Source organism: Girardinichthys multiradiatus, chromosome 3 (assembly GCF_021462225.1).
Source record: "Girardinichthys multiradiatus isolate DD_20200921_A chromosome 3, DD_fGirMul_XY1, whole genome shotgun sequence".
NCBI lineage: Eukaryota > Metazoa > Chordata > Actinopteri > Cyprinodontiformes > Goodeidae > Girardinichthys > Girardinichthys multiradiatus.
Window position 1 is genome coordinate 8,031,830 of NC_061796.1, and position 18,535 is coordinate 8,050,364.

General features: G+C 43.1%; 1 protein-coding gene across 3 annotated transcripts in view; it reads left to right on the forward strand.

Moving 5' to 3' along the window:
- lars2 (leucyl-tRNA synthetase 2, mitochondrial) overlaps positions 1 to 18,274 on the forward strand; it is a 64,718-nt gene extending 46,444 nt beyond the window's left edge. For all 3 annotated transcript variants that reach the window (XM_047361692.1, XM_047361690.1, XM_047361691.1), the window contains exons 15-22: positions 3,339 to 3,476; positions 3,556 to 3,659; positions 9,782 to 9,961; positions 10,185 to 10,354; positions 11,486 to 11,563; positions 11,665 to 11,776; positions 13,824 to 13,951; positions 17,903 to 18,274. In XM_047361692.1, coding sequence (XP_047217648.1) covers positions 3,339 to 3,476; positions 3,556 to 3,659; positions 9,782 to 9,961; positions 10,185 to 10,354; positions 11,486 to 11,563; positions 11,665 to 11,776; positions 13,824 to 13,951; positions 17,903 to 18,082 — 1,090 coding nt within the window. In that variant the 3' untranslated portion in view covers positions 18,083 to 18,274. The remainder of the gene's footprint in view (positions 1 to 3,338; positions 3,477 to 3,555; positions 3,660 to 9,781; positions 9,962 to 10,184; positions 10,355 to 11,485; positions 11,564 to 11,664; positions 11,777 to 13,823; positions 13,952 to 17,902) is intronic.
- The last annotated feature ends 261 nt before the right edge of the window (positions 18,275 to 18,535 follow it).

An 18,535-nucleotide genomic window follows, 5' to 3' on the forward strand; every position in this document is an offset into this window, starting at 1 on the left:
CTGTTTGAATCTGAACACATTCTCTGTTATCTCTGTATCTACACACAAGCTTGACTCGCACACAAACATTTTTTGTGTATAGGCCAAGGTTCCTACGCAGTTTGGAATATATAGACTTGAGGTCTGCATGGAAAAAATAGAGTATGGAAAAATATGTCATCCATCCATCCATCCATCCATCCATTAAATGTTGGGCTAAAAACACACTGAAAATTAAATTTTATTTATGGGAAAAGTATGAAATTCTGACATGAAAAATGTTCAGTTTTTCACTTTAAACGTCTACACACTGCCTGTGTTTGCACGCATACACTTCAGTAAACGTTACGTTTTTTGTCTGAACAGAGATTATGCTGCCACTGCCATCACCTGCTGGGATGGTGGCGATACCTAGAGCTTAACAAAAGAGATTAATTTCCCAGGGCCCTGACCTCGCAGCAAAGTTGCTCTGCAACAGAACGGACTGCTCTCTCCGTTGCTTTAGAGATTATGGCACAACAGAAAAAGCAATTACACTATTTGTGCATTCAGTCAACCCGCTGAGCCTTTCACGCAGAGAGGAAACCAGATGAAAAGAAATAGGAGATGTTGAAAGTTTGAGGAAATAGATGAGAATTTAGGGTACTGTGTGTGATTGAGTATTACAGTTCCTTTGCCTGACGCCAGCAAGCAAGCTAAATTGTTTTGCATTTTGTAGATTTTTTTTTATCTGGAGAGACCCTATCAGCCACAGAGTGAAGGTGAGATTCCCAGAGGTGTGAAGGAGACAAATGGCTGGTGTTAAAAAAAGACACAGCCTGCCTTAAAGAGCATCATTACTGCTGATTATCTGGAGTGCCAGGCTAACCACATGCAGGAGACCTGTCGAAATCCAACGACACGGATTGACTCAAGTGTTAACATGTTTGCTTCTTATTTCTCTTGGAGAGTGTAAGCCAGTTAAAACAAATGATGTATCAGACCTATCACTGAGTGTTTGTGTGTCAGAATCAGCCTGCCCTCTGCAGGAAGAGCCTGGGTATGTCGGTGGCTAAGCTCACATGCAAATGCATTGCAATTAATGTATGAACATATTATAATGTCTGTATTTCCTACTCATATTAATAAATAATTCAGCAACACTGTTCATAAAATAAATGTTTAAGGTAAACCTAAGCATCAGATTAACTCTCTTTAATGATATTGCTGCTTGTCAAACTATTAAATGATATATTTGTGCTCTGTATAATCTTATTGCTTTAAAGGAAGTTCTTTGGAGATTGTGGCTATTCTTTTATGCAGAGCTTTCTTATTGCTGCTCTGCTGCTTTTATCCAGATTTAAGTCCAACCTTTAAGTGGGCTGTTGTCACACCTGGATTCCTTTCCTTTTAAGCCATCCTGTTATAGATTAGCTGCTCTTGTCAGGGCCGTGGTATTGTCGTATGACCCGATTCGAGCTTCAGCTGTTGGAAAGATGGCGTCACATTTGACTTCTCGAATACTTTGCTATACAGAGTAGTTCATGATCGGCCTAATCACTGCCAGCTGCCCACGTCCCGTCAATGCCAGACAGGTCTATGTCATCAGCTCTTCATAGATGAGGCATTTTTCTGTGTATGTTTTTCATAACCACAGATTCCTAATGTGGTCCAAACTGAGACTGGACCACGTGGGATTTTTTTGTTTGTTTTATTTTGTGGTAACTTGGAGCATTGTGTGATCAGAACCGGGCATCTACCTCTAGAAAGATTTAAAACCGTCCTGAATTCCCACAGGTTTATTATCTCTAAAATAATGGCCTTCTAACTTTTTACAGGTTGATGGGTAACAAAAGTTGTTTGGCTAAAATTGTTGCTGAAATCTGTTCTTTGCATTTATGTTCACAAACACCTGAGTGCTGAGGTTCAACAAACTGCCAAGCAATTTGCTTGTTTAGACCTGCTGATTTACATGTGATTAGGGTATTAGAGTAGCTCCACCAGGCTGTTGATTAATCTCCATAGGAGAAGCTAGTGTAAATACTTTTTTTTAAAGTTGTAATATGTCATGTGTTGTTCCTCAGAGGTTGGACTTACAGATGCACACACATTTGTTGGTGCTATTCGTTAACCAAACCAAAAAAAAACAACCATTTGTAAAATACCCTGAAACTAAAAAGGGTTTAGAGGCATCCTTTATTGTTTATTCTCTATCCAAGACAAATGAGACTCAAGGGGCTCACGGATCGGCAGTAATTCTCAGCCATGTTTGAGTGCTTCCAGCTGTATATTTTGGGTCATTAGCTTGTTGGAGGTTAAACAACCTGCGACTGAGGCTGGGCTTTCTGACTCTGGGAAGTATTTGTTGCTTCACGATGCCTTCGTAGTCTTGAGATGTCATGCACAGATTAAAGCTTTCCTGTTCCAAGATTTAGTAAATCAGCCCCAAGACTAAACTGAGACCTCTCTATGTTTCAAAGTAGGTGAGGGGTTTCTTTAAAAGCTTAATTTTTCGACCTGTTAACATAGAGCTGATGTAGCTGATCAGAAGGAGCAGATAATCTCCCATAAACATTGGGGCTTGTTGGCATGCATTGTGGTGAAGTCCTGGGTCTTTTTCTTAGTGGAGGAGCTCTCCTGGTTCTTCTTCCATGAAGCCCGCTGTGGTTCATAATGTGATGGATGGTGTGAACAGAAAGTGATGTGCCTTGACCATAGAGTTCAGATGTAGTAAATTGTCTCCTTGGGTTTTTTTCTCCTGCCATCCACACAATCTGTCTGATAATTTTCTCTCTTGTCAACATCCTTGGAGTTTGGCTACAGTCCCAATATTGTCACAGAAACATGAAGCTTCTTAGAGATGGTCTTGTAGCCTTTACCTTTAACATAGATATATGTCCTCTTGTTTCTGAGCTCCTCAGACAGCTACTCAGTAGCATGTTTTTCCTTTCTAATAGGCCTAATGGCTGATGAAGAGTCTGAAGGCACCACTAATACTAAACAGGGTTAAACTCTTCAATATATGCAAGGATTTATAGTCTCTTTAGGGTTACCAACAAATCTGTTTATTCTATTTTAGCATATCTTTGCACAATAAACAATAATCATTTATTTTCTCAATTTTATGTCCTTAAGCCACACATGTAAGACAATTGCTTTTGATTGAAATACTTTTTCAGGACAAATGTAGCATTGTTTTTATAGGCTTTAAGATTGCCAGCAAAGTGTTTGGCACTATTACTGTGTTTGTAAGGTTTTTAAGAACCTACGACCAATTATAAGGACTGTAATGTATTTCAGGATTCTATATATTAACTCAGCTTTGTAACTAAAGAGCTTCACAATTTCTAGCACTGAGTAAACTTACCTTCTCTCTGCAGGCCTTTTGAGCGCCACCTAGCCGATCACTGGCTTCCAGTGGACGTATACATCGGCGGGAAGGAGCACGCTGTTATGCACCTGTATTACGCCCGCTTCCTCTGCCATTTCTGCAAGGACCAAGGTCTTGTGGCTCACAGGTGGACTACTTTGGCTTCTCTCCTTTCTGGCATACATGCATCAATAATTTGCACATCTTATGAACTTTCTGCTCTGCAGGGAGCCGTTTTGGAAACTTTTGGTACAGGGTCTGATCAAAGGTCAGACATTTAAACTGGCAGACAGCGGGCAGTATTTGAAGAGAGATCAAATAGATTTCACAGGTACACACCAGTACATCAGCACACATCAGGCCGCTACATGTTTCTTAATGTAACACATTTTCATAAAATGGGTGAGGAGAGCGCTTCCGTCTGTGGCGTTCAACAAATATGTCACTTTTAACGATTTCACCCTAGGATATTCAGTCTACTGTTTAGAAACTTTATAAGAAGTCCCTTGTCAGTGCCTTGCAATGGTGTTCTTACCCCTTAACCAGTGAAGTAGAAGGAAATTTATACATGGTGTCAAACTTATTTCCAAATAGAAATGTATGTTTTGTGCATTTCTATTTAACCATATTGAGTAAGTACTTTCTAGAACCACATTTTGTGGCAATTATGACTGTAGGTGTTTGGAATTTTTCCTCTTTCTTTCTTGCAAAATAGCTCAAGTTTAAGCAGACTGGAGGGAGATGCATTTGTCTGGCCATAGATTCTCTGTTGGATTTGGATCTGGATTTTGACTGGGCCATTCTAACACACTGGGAACAGGTCCGACTTAGTGCCGGCAATGCGGACCAAACTCCTGCTCCGCTCGTACAGGGACCGGATGGCCCCTAATAAAGGGCCCCCGATTCCATACTCCTGGAGCACCCCCCACAGGGCATCACGAGGGACACAGTCGAATGCCTTCTCCAGGTCCACAAAACACATGTGAACCGGTTGGGCAAACTCCCATGAACCCTCGAGCACCCTGTAGAGGGTATAGAGCTGGTCCAGTGTTCCACGGCCGGGACGAAAACCACACTGTTCCTCCTGAAGCCGAGGTTCGACTATCGGTCGGACTCTCCTCTCCAATACCCTGGCGTAGGCCTTACCTGGGAGGCTGAGGAGTGTGATCCCCCTGTAGTTGGAACACACCCTCCGGTCCCCCTTCTTATAAAGGGGGACCACCACCCAATGCCACGCAATGTTGAAGAGGCGTGTCAACCATGACAGCCCTACAACATCCAGAGACTTGAGGTACTCAGGGCGGATCTCATCCACCCCCGAAGCCTTGCCACCGCGGAGCGTTTTAACCACCTCGGTGACTTCAGCCTGGGTGATGAAAGAGTCCAACCCCGAGTCCCCAGCCTCTGTTTCCACCACGGAATGCGTGATGGCAGGATTGAGGAGATCCTCGAAGTACTTCTTCCACCGCCCGATAATGTCCTCAGTCGAGGTCAGCAGTCTCCCGCCCCCACTATAAACAGTGTTGGCGAAGCACTGCTTCCCCCTCCTGAGGCGCCGGACGGTTTGCCAGAATCGCTTCGAGGCCAACCGGTAGTCCTTCTCTATGGCCTCACTGAACTCTTCCCAGGCCCGAGTTTTTGCCTCTGCCACAGCCCTTGGCCTCACGGTACCCGTCAGCCGCCTCAGGAGTCCCACAAGCCAACCACAGCCGATAGGACTCCTTCTTCAGCTTAACGGCATCCCTTACTGCCGGTGTCCACCACCGGGTTCTGGGATTGCCGCCACGACAGGCACCGCAGACCTTACGGCCACAGCTATGGGCAGCAGCATCGACAATAGATGCAGAGAACATGGTCCACTCGGACTCTATGTCTCCAACATCCCCCGGGATCTGGTCGAAGCTCTCCCGGAGGTGGGAGTTGAATACATCCCTGGCCGAGGGCTCCGCCAGGCGTTCCCAGCAGACCCTCACTATGCGCTTGGGCCTGCCGAGTCTGTCCGGCTTTCTCCTCCTCCAGCGGATCCAACTCACCACCAGGTGATGATCAGTCGACAGCTTAGCCCCTCTCTTCACCCGAGTGTCCAAAACATGCGGCCGAAGGTCTGATGATACGACAACAAAGTCGATCATCGACCTCCTGCCTAGGGTGTCCTGGTGCCAAGTGCACTGATGGACACCCTTATGTTTGAACATGGTGTTCGTTATGGACAATCCGTGACTAGCACAGAAGTCCAATAACAAAACACCACTCGGATTCAGATCGGGGAGGCCATTCCTCCCGATCACGCCTCTCCAGGTGTCACTGTCGTTCCCCACGTGGGCGTTGAAGTCCCCCAGCAGAATAATGGAGTCCCCGGGAGGGGCACTATCCAGCACCCCCGACAGGGACGCCAAGAAGGCAGGGTACTCTGCACTACCACTCGGCCCGTAGGCTGAAATGATAGTCAGAGACCTCTCCCCAACCCGAAGGCGCAGGGATACAACCCTCTCATCCACTGGGGTAAACCCCAACACGAGACGGCTGAGCTGGGGGGCAACAAGCAAACCCACACCAGCCCGCCGCCTCTCCCCGTGGGCCACTCCAGAGTAGAAGAGAGTCCAACCCCTCTCAAGGAGATGGGTTCCAGAGCCCACGCTGTGCGTGGAGGCGAGCCCAACTATTTCTAGTCGATATCTCTCGACCTCCCGCACAAGCTCAGACTCCTTCCCCCCCAGCGAGGTGACATTCCACGTCCCTAGAGCCAGCCTAAGCATCCGGGGATCGGGCCGTTGAGGTCTCCACCTTCGACCGCCACCCAATCCTCTTTGCACCGGTCCCTCACGGTTCCCCCTGCAGGTGGTGGGCCCACTGGGGGATGGCCTCGCGTCCCTCGTTCGGGCTTGGCCCGGCCGGGTCCCGCGAGGAGCAACCCGGCCACCAGGCGCTCTCCGACGAGTCCCGACCCCAGGCCTGGCTCCAGGGTGGGACCCCGGCTCCGCCGTACCGGGCGACGTCACGTGCCTCGATATTTTAGTCCTCATGAAGGATTCTTGAACCGCTCTTTGTCTGACCGCATTGCCGGCACTAAGTCGGACCTGTTCCCAGTGCATGTTGGACTCCGGCAGGGCTGCCCTTTGTCGCCGGTCCTGTTCATAACTTTTATGGACAGGATTTCTAGACGCAGCCAAGGGCCGGGGGGGTCTGGTTTGGGGACCAGTGGATTTCGTCTCTTCTTTTTGCGGATGACGTGGTCCTGCTGGCCCCCTCTAGCCAAGACCTACAGCATGCGCTGTGGCGGTTCGCAGCCGAGTGTGAAGCGGCTGGGATGAGGATCAGCTCCTCCAAGTCCGAGGCCATGGTACTCGACCGGAAAAGGGTAGCTTGTCCTCTTCAGGTTGGAGGGGAGTTCCTGCCTCAAGTGGAGGAGTTTAAGTATCTCGGGGTCTTGTTCACGAGTGAGGGAAGAATGGAGCGGGAGATCGACAGACGGATCGGTGCAGCTGCCACAGTAATGGGGGCGCTGTGCCGGTCCATTGTGGTGAAGAGAGAGCTGAGCCGAAAAGCAAAGCTCTCAATTTACTGGTCGGTCTACGTTCCTACCCTCACCTATGGCCATGAACTTTGGGTCATGACCGAAAGAACGAGATCACGGATACAAGCGGCTGAAATGAGCTTCCTCCGTAGGGTGGCCGGGCACTCCCTTAGAGATAGGGTGAGGAGCTCGGCCATCCGGGAGGGGCTCGGAGTAGAGCCGCTGCTCCTCCACATTGAGAGGAGCCAGTTGAGGTGGCTCGGGCATCTACACCGGATGCCTCCTGGACGCCTTCCTCGGGAGGTGTTCCAGGCACGTCCCACCGGGAGGAGGCCCAGGGGACGGCCCAGGACACGCTGGAGGGACTATGTCTCTCGGCTGGCCTGGGAACGCCTTGGGCTCCCCCTGGAGGAGCTGGAGGAGGTGTCTGGAGAGAGGGACGTCTGGGCGTCTCTGCTGAGTCTGCTGCCCCCGCGACCCGGTCCTGGATAAGCAGAAGACGACGAACGAACGAACGAACATTCTAACACATGAATATGCTTCGATCTAAACTATTCCATTATAGCACTGGCTGTATGTTTAGGGTTTTTGTCCTGTTGGAAGTTGAAGCTCTGTCCCAGTCTCAAGTCTTTTGTAATTTCTAAAAGGTTTCCTTCAATTCTTGCCCTGATTTTTGCCCCATGCATCTTCTCATTAACTCTGACCTGATGTCCCTGTCAACCCCAATGTTTCACAGTGGAAATGGTGTGTTCAGGGTGTTGTACTGTGTGGGTTTAATAAAACAATTAGGGTTTTGAATGTAGGTCAAGAATTTACATTTTTGTCTCATCTGGCCAGAGCACCTTCTGCCAAATGTTTGCTGTGTCTGCTACATGGCTTTTGACAAGCTGTAAACAGGACTATTTATGACTTTCTTTCATCAATGGCTTTTTTTCCTGCCACACTCTTCCATTTGTGGACTTGTGGATTGTACGTGTGATAACCTAACTCTTTCAACAGATTCTTCCACCTGAGCTGTGTATTTCTGCAGCTCCTCCAGAGTTACCATGAGCCTTTTTGCTTTTTCTCTTATTAATGATGATGTGTTACTTGCTCCTTTTGAGGCTGTTCGTTCTCTATTGTTCCCATACAAACCTCTAAGGTCTTCACAGAAAAGCAAGTTAGTTTTATTTAGGCGCATCAAAGGTAAGGAGCTTAATAAAAATGCCACATGTTTAATATTTTTGTGGTTATAACGTGAGAAAATGTACAATTCAACGGGTATGAATACTTTTGCAAGGCATTGTAGTTTTCTTTATTTATTTTTTTTACCAGATGTTGCTAAACATGGTGTTGAACAAACAACAGATATACAGGTCCTTCTCAAAATATTAGCATATTGTGATAAAGTTAATTATTTTCCATAATGTCATGATGAAAATTTAACATTCATATATTTTAGATTCATTGCACACTAACTGAAATATTTCAGGTCTTTTATTGTCTTAATACAGATGATTTTGGCATACAGCTCATGAAAACCCAAAATTCCTATCTCACAAAATTAGCATATCATTAAAAGGGTCTCTAAACGAGCTATGAACCTAATCATCTGAATCAACGAGTTAACTCTAAACACCTGCAAAAGATTCCTGAGGCCTTTAAAACTCCCAGCCTGGTTCATCACTCAAAACCCCAATCATGGGTAAGACTGCCGACCTGACTGCTGTCCAGAAGGCCACTATTGACACCCTCAAGCAAGAGGGTAAGACACAGAAAGAAATTTCTGAATGAATAGGCTGTTCCCAGAGTGCTGTATCAAGGCACCTCAGTGGGAAGTCTGTGGGAAGGAAAAAGTGTGGCAGAAAACGCTGCACAACGAGAAGAGGTGACCGGACCCTGAGGAAGATTGTGGAGAAGGGCCGATTCCAGACCTTGGGGGACCTGCGGAAGCAGTGGACTGAGTCTGGAGTAGAAACATCCAGAGCCACCGTGCACAGGCGTGTGCAGGAAATGGGCTACAGGTGCCGCATTCCCCAGTCCTGGGCTACAGAGAAGCAGCACTGGACTGTTGCTCAGTGGTCCAAAGTACTTTTTTTGGATGAAAGCAATTCTGCATGTCATTCGGAAATCAAGGTGCCAGAGTCTGGAGGAAGACTGGGGAGAAGGAAATGCCAAAATGCCAGAAGTCCAGTGTCAAGTACCCACAGTCAGTGATGGTCTGGGGTGCCGTGTCAGCTGCTGGTGTTTCCACTGTGTTTTATCAAGGGCAGGGTCAATGCAGCTAGCTATCAGGAGATTTTGGAGCACTTCATGCTTCCATCTGCTGAAAAGCTTTATGGAGATGAAGATTTCATTTTTCAGCACGACCTGGCACCTGCTCACAGTGCCAAAACCACTGGTAAATGGTTTACTGACCATGGTATCACTGTGCTCAATTGGCCTGCTAACTCTCCTGACCTGAACCCCATAGAGAATCTGTGGGATATTGTGAAGAGAACGTTGAGAGACTCAAGACCCAACACTCTGGATGAGCTAAAGGCCGCTATCGAAGCATCCTGGGCCTCCATAAGACCTCAGCAGTGCCACAGGCTGATTACCTCCATGCCACGCCGCATTGAAGCAGTCATTTCTGCAAAAGGATTCCCGACCAAGTATTGAGTGCATAACTGTACATGATTATTTAAAGGTTGACGTTTTTTGTATTAAAAACACTTTTCTTTTATTGGTGATGAAATATGCTAATTTTGTGAGATAGGAATTTTGGGTTTTCATGAGCTGTATGCCAAAATCATCCGTATTAAGACAATAAAAGACCTGAAATATTTCAGTTAGTGTGCAATGAATCTAAAATATATGAATGTTAAATTTTCATCATGACATTATGGAAAATAATTAACTTTATCACAATATGCTAATATTTTGAGAAGGACCTGTATATCATGTGATATGTTATCCAGGGAAGGAGCCAGTGGCTCTGAGTGGTGGCAGCATCGAGGTGACCTTTGAGAAGATGAGCAAGTCAAAACACAACGGGCTGGACCCGCAGGAGGTTATACAGCAGTACGGTGTGGACACCATTCGTCTCTACATCCTTTATGCTGCGCCGCCTGAACAAGACATCCTCTGGAATGTCAAGAGTGAGTCTGGATGTTACTACAAAAAGACAGTTGCATTAAATTACCCATAAACCTAAATTAAGAGTCAGGTTAGAATAAAGTAGTTTTGTCAGTGTATTGTTTTTTTTAGACAGGGTGAACCCATGCTAATGACAACATAATATTCATAATTTAGGTTTTTTGTCTTTACCAGTAAATGTCAAAACATCTTTTTCTCTCTTGTGTTTCTGTCACCCTGCTCCAGAGGATGCACTTCCAGGGGTTCTGCGGTGGCAGTCTCGACTTTGGCAGCTTGTGACAAAGCTAAGAGGAGCTCGACAACTCGGTGATGTCCCGAACCCCTCCCTGCTGAAAAGGAAAGAGCTGGCAGAGGCCAAGAAGATCTGGGACAACAAGAACTATGCAATTCAAGAGGTGGGTGTCCTGCAGCACTGCTTAACTGACCTCCCATAAATAATGGCAAAGGTTTTATTTTAAACATTTTACTTAACTACTTCTTACCAGCAGGGAGCAGGAATGAGCTCTTATTTGACATCTCAGATTTTTTTTACAGAAAGATGTTTATTTTTATGTTTGTCTTCTGTGAAATTTGCTTCTCATTCCACCTTTAATATATTTATTTTCTAGTATAAGGACATATTCTCTATAATTCTGAAGCCTTTCAGGGTTTCTAAAGTATGGAAGTTGATCTTATGAGAAAAGAGTATCAGAAAATGTTTGCTTTTTCAGATTTTATTCCTCATCTCAGCATTTATTAAAAAAATAAACCATAAAATTTAATTTATTTGATGATCTGAAACATTTAAGAGTGACAAAAAAGCAAAAACAGACAAAATCTGTAAAGATTAAAAAACGTTTTCACAGAATTGAATTTAGAATTTAGTAAAAACTATTAAAAAAATTAGAATTGTGTTTTGAGGTTGAAAATTTGTGTGATCTTTGGTATAGAAAGTGTAAGTTGTTGCTGTTGTTTCTTAGTTACCGAGTATATATGATCTTACGTCAGTAATACATCACTCATTACACATTTCCCGGTTGTGTGTTGATGAATTCGTCGCAACCTGAAACCCCTAGAGTAAAGAGCGACTGCCGAAGAGGATGGACATTGATTTTAAATCCACTGTGTCTCGTTTCAGTCGTTATTATTAGCTCCCCTTCAGCTGCCAGGTTGGATCCCCCCTCCCCCTCGTTGGACGCAGAGCTTTTAAAGGAGCTCGGACTGTTTGCTAAAAGGCCTTAAAGCTGAAGCTGTCCTCTGATGTGTCTCACAGAAAGGCTCTACAGATCAGCCTTCTTCTCAGACTTTCTAAAATGGGTTCTTCTCCCCACAAGGCTAAGCATGGAAATGCTGAAACTCTGGTTTTACAGCTTGCACACATGATCAAAACAAAAAGGCCCTTCTAAGCCCGTCATTGTTTATAAGGATTCCTCAGAGGGAGCCCTAAAATTCTTGCATCCATCCATGTGATGCATCCTGTCTCTAATAATAAAAAGCAATCTATCAATTTTATTGGTTTAATCAGCTTATTGTGTTAATATTTCCAGGTGACGGCTCACTTCACGGAGGACTTTCTGTTCAACGCAGCCCTCTCTCGTCTAATGGGACTTACCAATATATTAAGTGTGAGTCTGTCATTATTTCTTAACAAATCTGCCTCTGTTGCTATTTACAACACACTATGTATCACAAATTTAACATGTTTTCTGCTTTTGTGTGTATGTAGAGTGCAACAGTTCGAGTCTTGCAGCACAGTGTGGAGTTTGAGGAAGCTCTGGCTGCCCTTGTTATAATGGCAGCCCCCATGGCTCCTCACTTGGCCTCCGAGCTTTGGGCAGGTGTGTGATGTTGTTTCTGCTAATTATGGCTCAGCCATTGACAGGAAAGTGGTGTAGAGTGGCTTACAAAAATAAACGTTTTCTGTTCCCTATTATGCCATTATCAGAGAAACAGGGTGGCTATTTTTATTTTACATGTCCATGGGTTCCTTCAGAATAAAAAAAACAAAACATTTATTTATCTACTTTAGAACAGATGTTATTTTAAGATGACATCTTTTAGGGAGGCTTATAATAAAATTAGGTTATTTTGCATTTTCTAAGAGCGAGAAATGTCTGATATACGTACGTTGACATTAGCTAAAACCAATGAGCCCCCAGCATTGACGTAACAGCCATAGGGATAGTAGTACATATTTTTTTGCCAGTTTTACAGAATTACAGTGATGTTCACAGTTAAAGATGTGTATAAAGCCTTAATATAAATTAATGTTTTATTGCAGAAGCAAGTTTTTCAGTTGAGGGTGGGAGGTGGGGGTGGCTTTTTAAGTTTTTATCCTGCCCACTGGAATTTTTTGATGCATTACACTCTTACAGGGTTACTTTTTACAGGTGAATCTGGTCCACAGCATCACAGATCCCTCCCTATATTTAACAGTGGGAATACTGTGTTTTTCTGCAAATTCATCTTTTGTTTTCCTGTGAACGCTACCTGGAAAGTGGGCTAAATACTATTCTCACCTGACCCACGCTAACAGTTCCACTTAAAGGTCTACTAGAGTTTAGCAAATTGCAATTGTTTACGTTTGCGATGCTGGGAAAGGGGTGGCTTTTTTTCTATCCTGCCCCCTAAATAACCAGCTAGCATGACCATGTACATGATAATGATGATTGTTCTCCATCATGATTGTTATGGAGATCATTTGGGGACTTTTTGCAAGACAGATATGGGTCCTTGTCCAGCTTTATGGGTAGTGGCTGTTAGACATGGGCCTATATTTATACCCCAGGCAAACAATAAGTAATTGTTTACTAATCAGCCTTTTTTTTTTTTTTTAGATCTTTGACCAAACTTAAAAAGTAAAGCATGACATAAGCATAAACCTGAGCCCCAGTGGTAGAGCAGACGCTCAATATGCAGAGGCTACAATCCTCAATGTAATTGTCCCTGGTTCGATTCCCAGCCGTGGGCCAATAACTGCATGTCTTCCCCTTCTCTCTGCCCTTCGTCCTGTCCAGCTACAGGTGAATAAAGCCCACTAGTGTCACAAAAACCTTGAAATTAGGTAAGGCATGAAGTTAAAAAGGCTTTAATTGTATTTATTTTAAAGAGACTGCAAAAAGCAATAATTGTGCCATCTGTATTTTTCTTTAAAAATGATTTGTTTCTTGTAGTGGGATTTTTTTCTTCACTGAAAAGGTGTTTTCAAGGTTTGATTGATGAGAATATGCTATTGCAATAAAAAACAAATTTATACTTTTTATACTACTTTATTAGGGGTGCTAATAGATCTGTTGATGCCTATACAGTACATTTTAAATGGGAATACTTTTTTTGTGGTGAGCAAACAATAGATAGGAAAATCTAGGGTTACCTTTCCTGCCTCGTGTGGAAACTTGCCCTGGCTCTAGCCTTTATTGTTGACACACACACATCGCTTTCAGCAAACTAAGGGAGCAGTGGTTCTGGAAAATCACACAGGTCCAGCTGATAGGCAGTCAGGAAACCTGACAGATGATGGCTGGAAGGAAGTTTTGTTTGTGCTTATGCATGTCAGTTCCTAAATCAATTCTTAAACAGCACAGAAAAACACGACTTCTGCTGCACTCAGCTGTGCTGGGCCTTTCACTCTGGGTGGTTTGTGTACTTTTACACACACACAGTTCAGGATGGAGGAAGTAAACATCCTTCCTCTCTGCTTGAAGAATGATGCACCCGTGCTAGTTTAACTGGGAGGCAGAAACATGGGATGGAGAATGTAGCGGTTTTTCAGCCTTGGTACCATATTTTCCCCACAATGTAGCTGAGATATTTTTAACAGCTGTCTGACAGTACCTTCACGTTTCTATTTTTAGTCTGAATACCCTCTTGTGTTTTCTCCTCAAGGTCTTTGCTCAGTGAAAAAGCCCCTCAGCCCCCTCCTCCTGAGGGGAGGCGATGTCTTGCTGCAGCCATGGCCAATTGTGGACCCCAAGTATCTGGAGGCCCCTGACTTTGTGGAGCTGTCTGTGCTGGTAGGATTGCATAAATAAAGTCCGACCTGATCCTGATTTAAAAACCCAGAAGCAAAATTCCTGAAGAGATTTTGATGGCGGGCTGCACGGTGGCACAGTTGGTAGCACTGTTGGCTTGCAGCAAAAAGGTCCTGGGTTCAAATCCCAGTCTGGGGTCCTTCTGCATGGAGTTTGCATGTTCATGTGTTGGTTCTTTCTGGGTACTCTGGCTTACTCTCACAGTCCAAAGTCTCTAAAGTGCCCTAATGTGTGTGTGTGTGTGTGTGTGTGTGTGTGTGAGAGCATGTTTGTTTGTCATGTGTGTCTCTGTGTTCCCCTGTGATGGACTGTTTACTCACAAGTAATCTGGAGTGTACCTTTGTAATGATGTAACTAGAAGACATGACATTTCTAATTTGAAGAGTCTTTATGAACTAAATAATAATGGTCAATGAATAGTCAATGAATTATTGAGGCTTTTTTTTAAGACTATGTTCAAGTGTTTTCTTTAAAGCCAACATTATTAGAATTTTCTGATAGATTTACTTCCATTAATCACGTGGTACCTAATGTGACAGTAATCTATGAAAAATTCAGGCTTTTCGTTTAAAATGTTTTTAGGCTTTATTTTGTAAGGACAACATTAGGTTTTTTTCATTGCTTGTTTAGTTCTACTAGTAACGTGGCAACATAGGTTGCAGTTATCGAATCTCTGAAATATTGGTCCTTTTATTGTAGTAAGCAACTGTGAACTTTATTTTGAAAGACCAGTTTATAAACCCTTTTGACTTTTCACTGTTGTGGAAGCAACAATTCTTATTTTGAATTGTTTGTGTTTTATTATGGACATCCACAATAATCCCACACAGGCCATTAGCATAGATTAACTAGCAATGCCAAAGCTGTTATTTTAATGATCCAACTGACTATTTGGATACATTTGAGTAGCTTTAGCTTTAGTTTGGATAAATACACATTGAACTGCTCTCCATTCATTGCCATTACCTGAACCAATTAGAAATAAGAAAGAAATGTAAAAAAGAAAAAGGCCAAGAAAACAAAACTTTTAGTTTCTTTCTAATAATTTCTGCTATAAATATAGTTTTTCCTTGAACTCCAACACCTTCCTCATTTTCCACTCAAACTCTCCAACCTTTCAACTCATGATTACATTCAAACTCTGTAATTTTCAGCAGGGACTATAATTAGCCTTCGTGTGCGTATGGCTACATTCATGTAAATACCTGTGTGTGTCAGTTAACGTACCCATAAGGCAAGTGGTACACTTTAAGCTAAACAGACATGTTTGTCGTAATCAAGTCTGTAACTGAATTGTGGTGTTATTCCTCACTGGTAGTTTCTCTATGAAGTTCAGTGAGAGTCTTTGCTTTTGCAGCAAATGTCATGGAATTAAAATGTGTGTGTTTGTGTGTGTGGGCCAGTTACTACTCATGTTGTGGTAACCTAAATCTGTCACATCATGAGGGTGTGTCTTCCTTATGAGGCTTAAAAAGGATGTCCACGTGGTGTAAATCTTCCAGTCTTAAGGCCCGAGGCATGTTTTCTGGTTAGCATAAAATACGTTTTAAGTTTAGACTCCCTTAGGAAAAGGGAAAAGTATCAAGCAAAAGCAATGAGATTCAGCTTTGTGAAGGAATTTGTGTATGCGCTACACGAGCACTTTTTCCTTTTGTATCAGTCAGAACTGTGAAGGAGTAATCTGGCCAGTATAGTCCCATTCAAAAATAAAAATAACTCTTCAGGCTTTCTAAAGGTCAGTAAAAGTTCTTCTTTGCACCCTGGTTGCCTTTTCACTATATTTATTTCACCATTCCTTGCACCTAACTATGACAGCATGTTGTCAGTATGCTTAAACATGAAGAATATTGAAAATTAAGGTCAAAAGGAATTGTTTAAAGCCCTAAACATAACTATTTGTAGCCAATAAATGTTATTGGCTGTATTGTATGTCAAGTTTCCAGCTCATAGCTCTTTGGAAATCACATTTTTGATTCTAAACTAAGTTAATCTCTGTTAAGATCTGTCTTCTTGTGTTTTTTTTTTTTTTTTGCTGAAATGGCAACAGGTTTTCTTTGTGGCAGCTGAGGGTGATAAAGTTCCTAAAAATCTAATTAAAATATCTTCCTTGCTAGTTTTACATGTATTGGAACAAGTCTGGGTAATGCAAAGTTTAGCAGAATGTTTAATAGACATGCAATGAGTAATTGGCAACTGATAGGACATTTGTCAGCTTGATTTTTTCTCACCAGTGAACTCACCATTACTGACAACAGCACTCTCTGGTGTTGATGATTTTACTGAGGGGAGAAGACTCTGTGTTAGCTGTCGCCAGGATCAGTAGGAAATTTAAGAATTAGGTCAGAGTACAGTGACGCACAAAGCTATTTAAAAGGTCACTGTGTTTTCTAAACATGTTTCTAATTTATTCAAGCTGTGAGAAAGTGAGAGAGAGCAAGACTAAGAAGGTTGAAGGGAGTTCAGTAATGTTATGGTTTATTGTTTTGAGCTTTCAACCTCTGAGAGAGAGAAAGAGATGCACAAATAGATATAGATTTAGATATTCATCTTCTACAATTAGTGTGCAACTTCTATGCAAATATTCATGAAACACAGATAATGAAAACACAATGAAAAACTGTAAAAACAAACCTTTTTTAATTGGTTTACATACATTGCCTGGCTCTATAGCCTTTTCGGTCAAACTTATAAAGAGCCACTGTGGAGTGCAGCCCGTGGCCATTTGCGGCCCCTGGACGGATTTGTGTGGCCCAACACAATTAATCAATGATACGTATTTGGGTTCAGGTGCGTGATGGACACATTTTATTTTTAATTAGGGCAATATTATTACCAACCATTTAAAATCTTACAAGAGAACATGTAGGGTACAACACCCAGTATTTGTTTTTTTAATAACCAATCTTTTTGCACTTTACTTTCATAGTAAATTTATTTTCTTGTGATATAAGTTTTTTTTAATTATATGTTTTGTCCCACGAGTACTTTTGGCTTGATGACTTTGGCCCACGTGTCAATAAGTTTGGAGACCAGTGGTCTAAAGGGTGTGGTGCTCTGGGGCCACAGGTTGAAGACCTCTGGTCCAGACATTACCAACCAGTGGACACTGATTTTTCTTTGTTCTTGTCCTTTTAACTTTAGTCTTTAGCCTGTCCTGAAGCCCACTCTACCCCCAATAATAGGTAGAAATTATGGATACTAATTGCATTTTGTATAATCATCAGTTATATATTCAGGTGTTTAACATGCTAAATTTATTTTACACTCTTTAGTAATATAGTGATATTGGATCAGGGTTTATTAGGTAGGTAAACTAAGCTCTACACTCATTTTAAACCTATAACTAAGTTTTTACTCCCTTTATATCTCCAAAGAGCACTGATGGATGTAAAGTTCTCAAGATAGTTTTCCTTTTTCATACTTAGAGACATGCACACATTTGAACTCCCAGTCATTGAGGATAATGAGGTTGGTTTTTCTTTTGGACTCAGCTGTCTGTTGTGGGATTCCTCATGCCCTCTTTCTTCTAATCATGTACTTGGGTTTGTCTCAAGTACATTGGATAAACCCAAGAGATAATAGAGGCCAAGGCTGAACCAAGGGGCCTCAGACACACATGCGTCTGCTCAGCATCAATTTCTAAGCACTTCCAGAGATGTGATCATGTTCACTGTGTGCACGAATACACTTGCCTCTGAACACACATGACCCATTGCCTTCCCATACCTACCACTAACTACGTGTTTGAAAGGGTGCCCTGTATATGCAGACGCAGGGCTGGACTGTGTTATTTTAAGGGATTGTTTTTTTTTCCCCCAAGAAGGAATTTAGGTACAGATTTATATGGACGAATGTTTGCCAGATGATGGAAAGCCTTCCAGAGGAAGAACTCGAACATTCTCTCATCTCTTACTTTCTGTTTCCTGCCCTCAGATAAACAACAAGCCCTGTGGCACGGTGACGATCCCTCTGCAGGTGTCCAAAGATTCCAGCCAGGTCCAGCAGCTGGTTTTGGAAAGCCCCATTGGACAGAAGCTTCTGAGCGAGCGCAGCATCAAGAGAGCCATCCTCTCGCCCAGGACTGCCCTCATCAACTTCCTAGTCGATGAGTGATGTATGGGTGTTTACCAGTTTGTGTGCAACACCTGGCGGGCGGCGCCTTTCTGTACACACAGACAGACAAACGATGTTGACATTTTGACATCATAAGAGAAAGAACACGTGTTGGTCTGTTATAATCTCAATGTTAAATAAAAAAACATCTTATTTATATTCTGCAGTTTTTAATAAAATATTCAACAAGTATGTGTGTGTAATCTTTGCATACCTTCCCAGATTAGGTTCTGTCCTCACAGAGAAGCTTTTAGTTCCTTTCAGCCTGTTGATCAGTCATGAACCCAAGCATCTATGTTCCACACTGTTCTTTCTCCTGGACAACCTCATCTGCACCACCACTTCACACCTCCCTATCTGGTCTGCTACTCAGCCAAGTCCTGCAGTTTAGGTGTTCGTTATCAGTGTTCATCTGAACCTTGCTGTAAACCTGTTCAGAGCACCATATAGTGT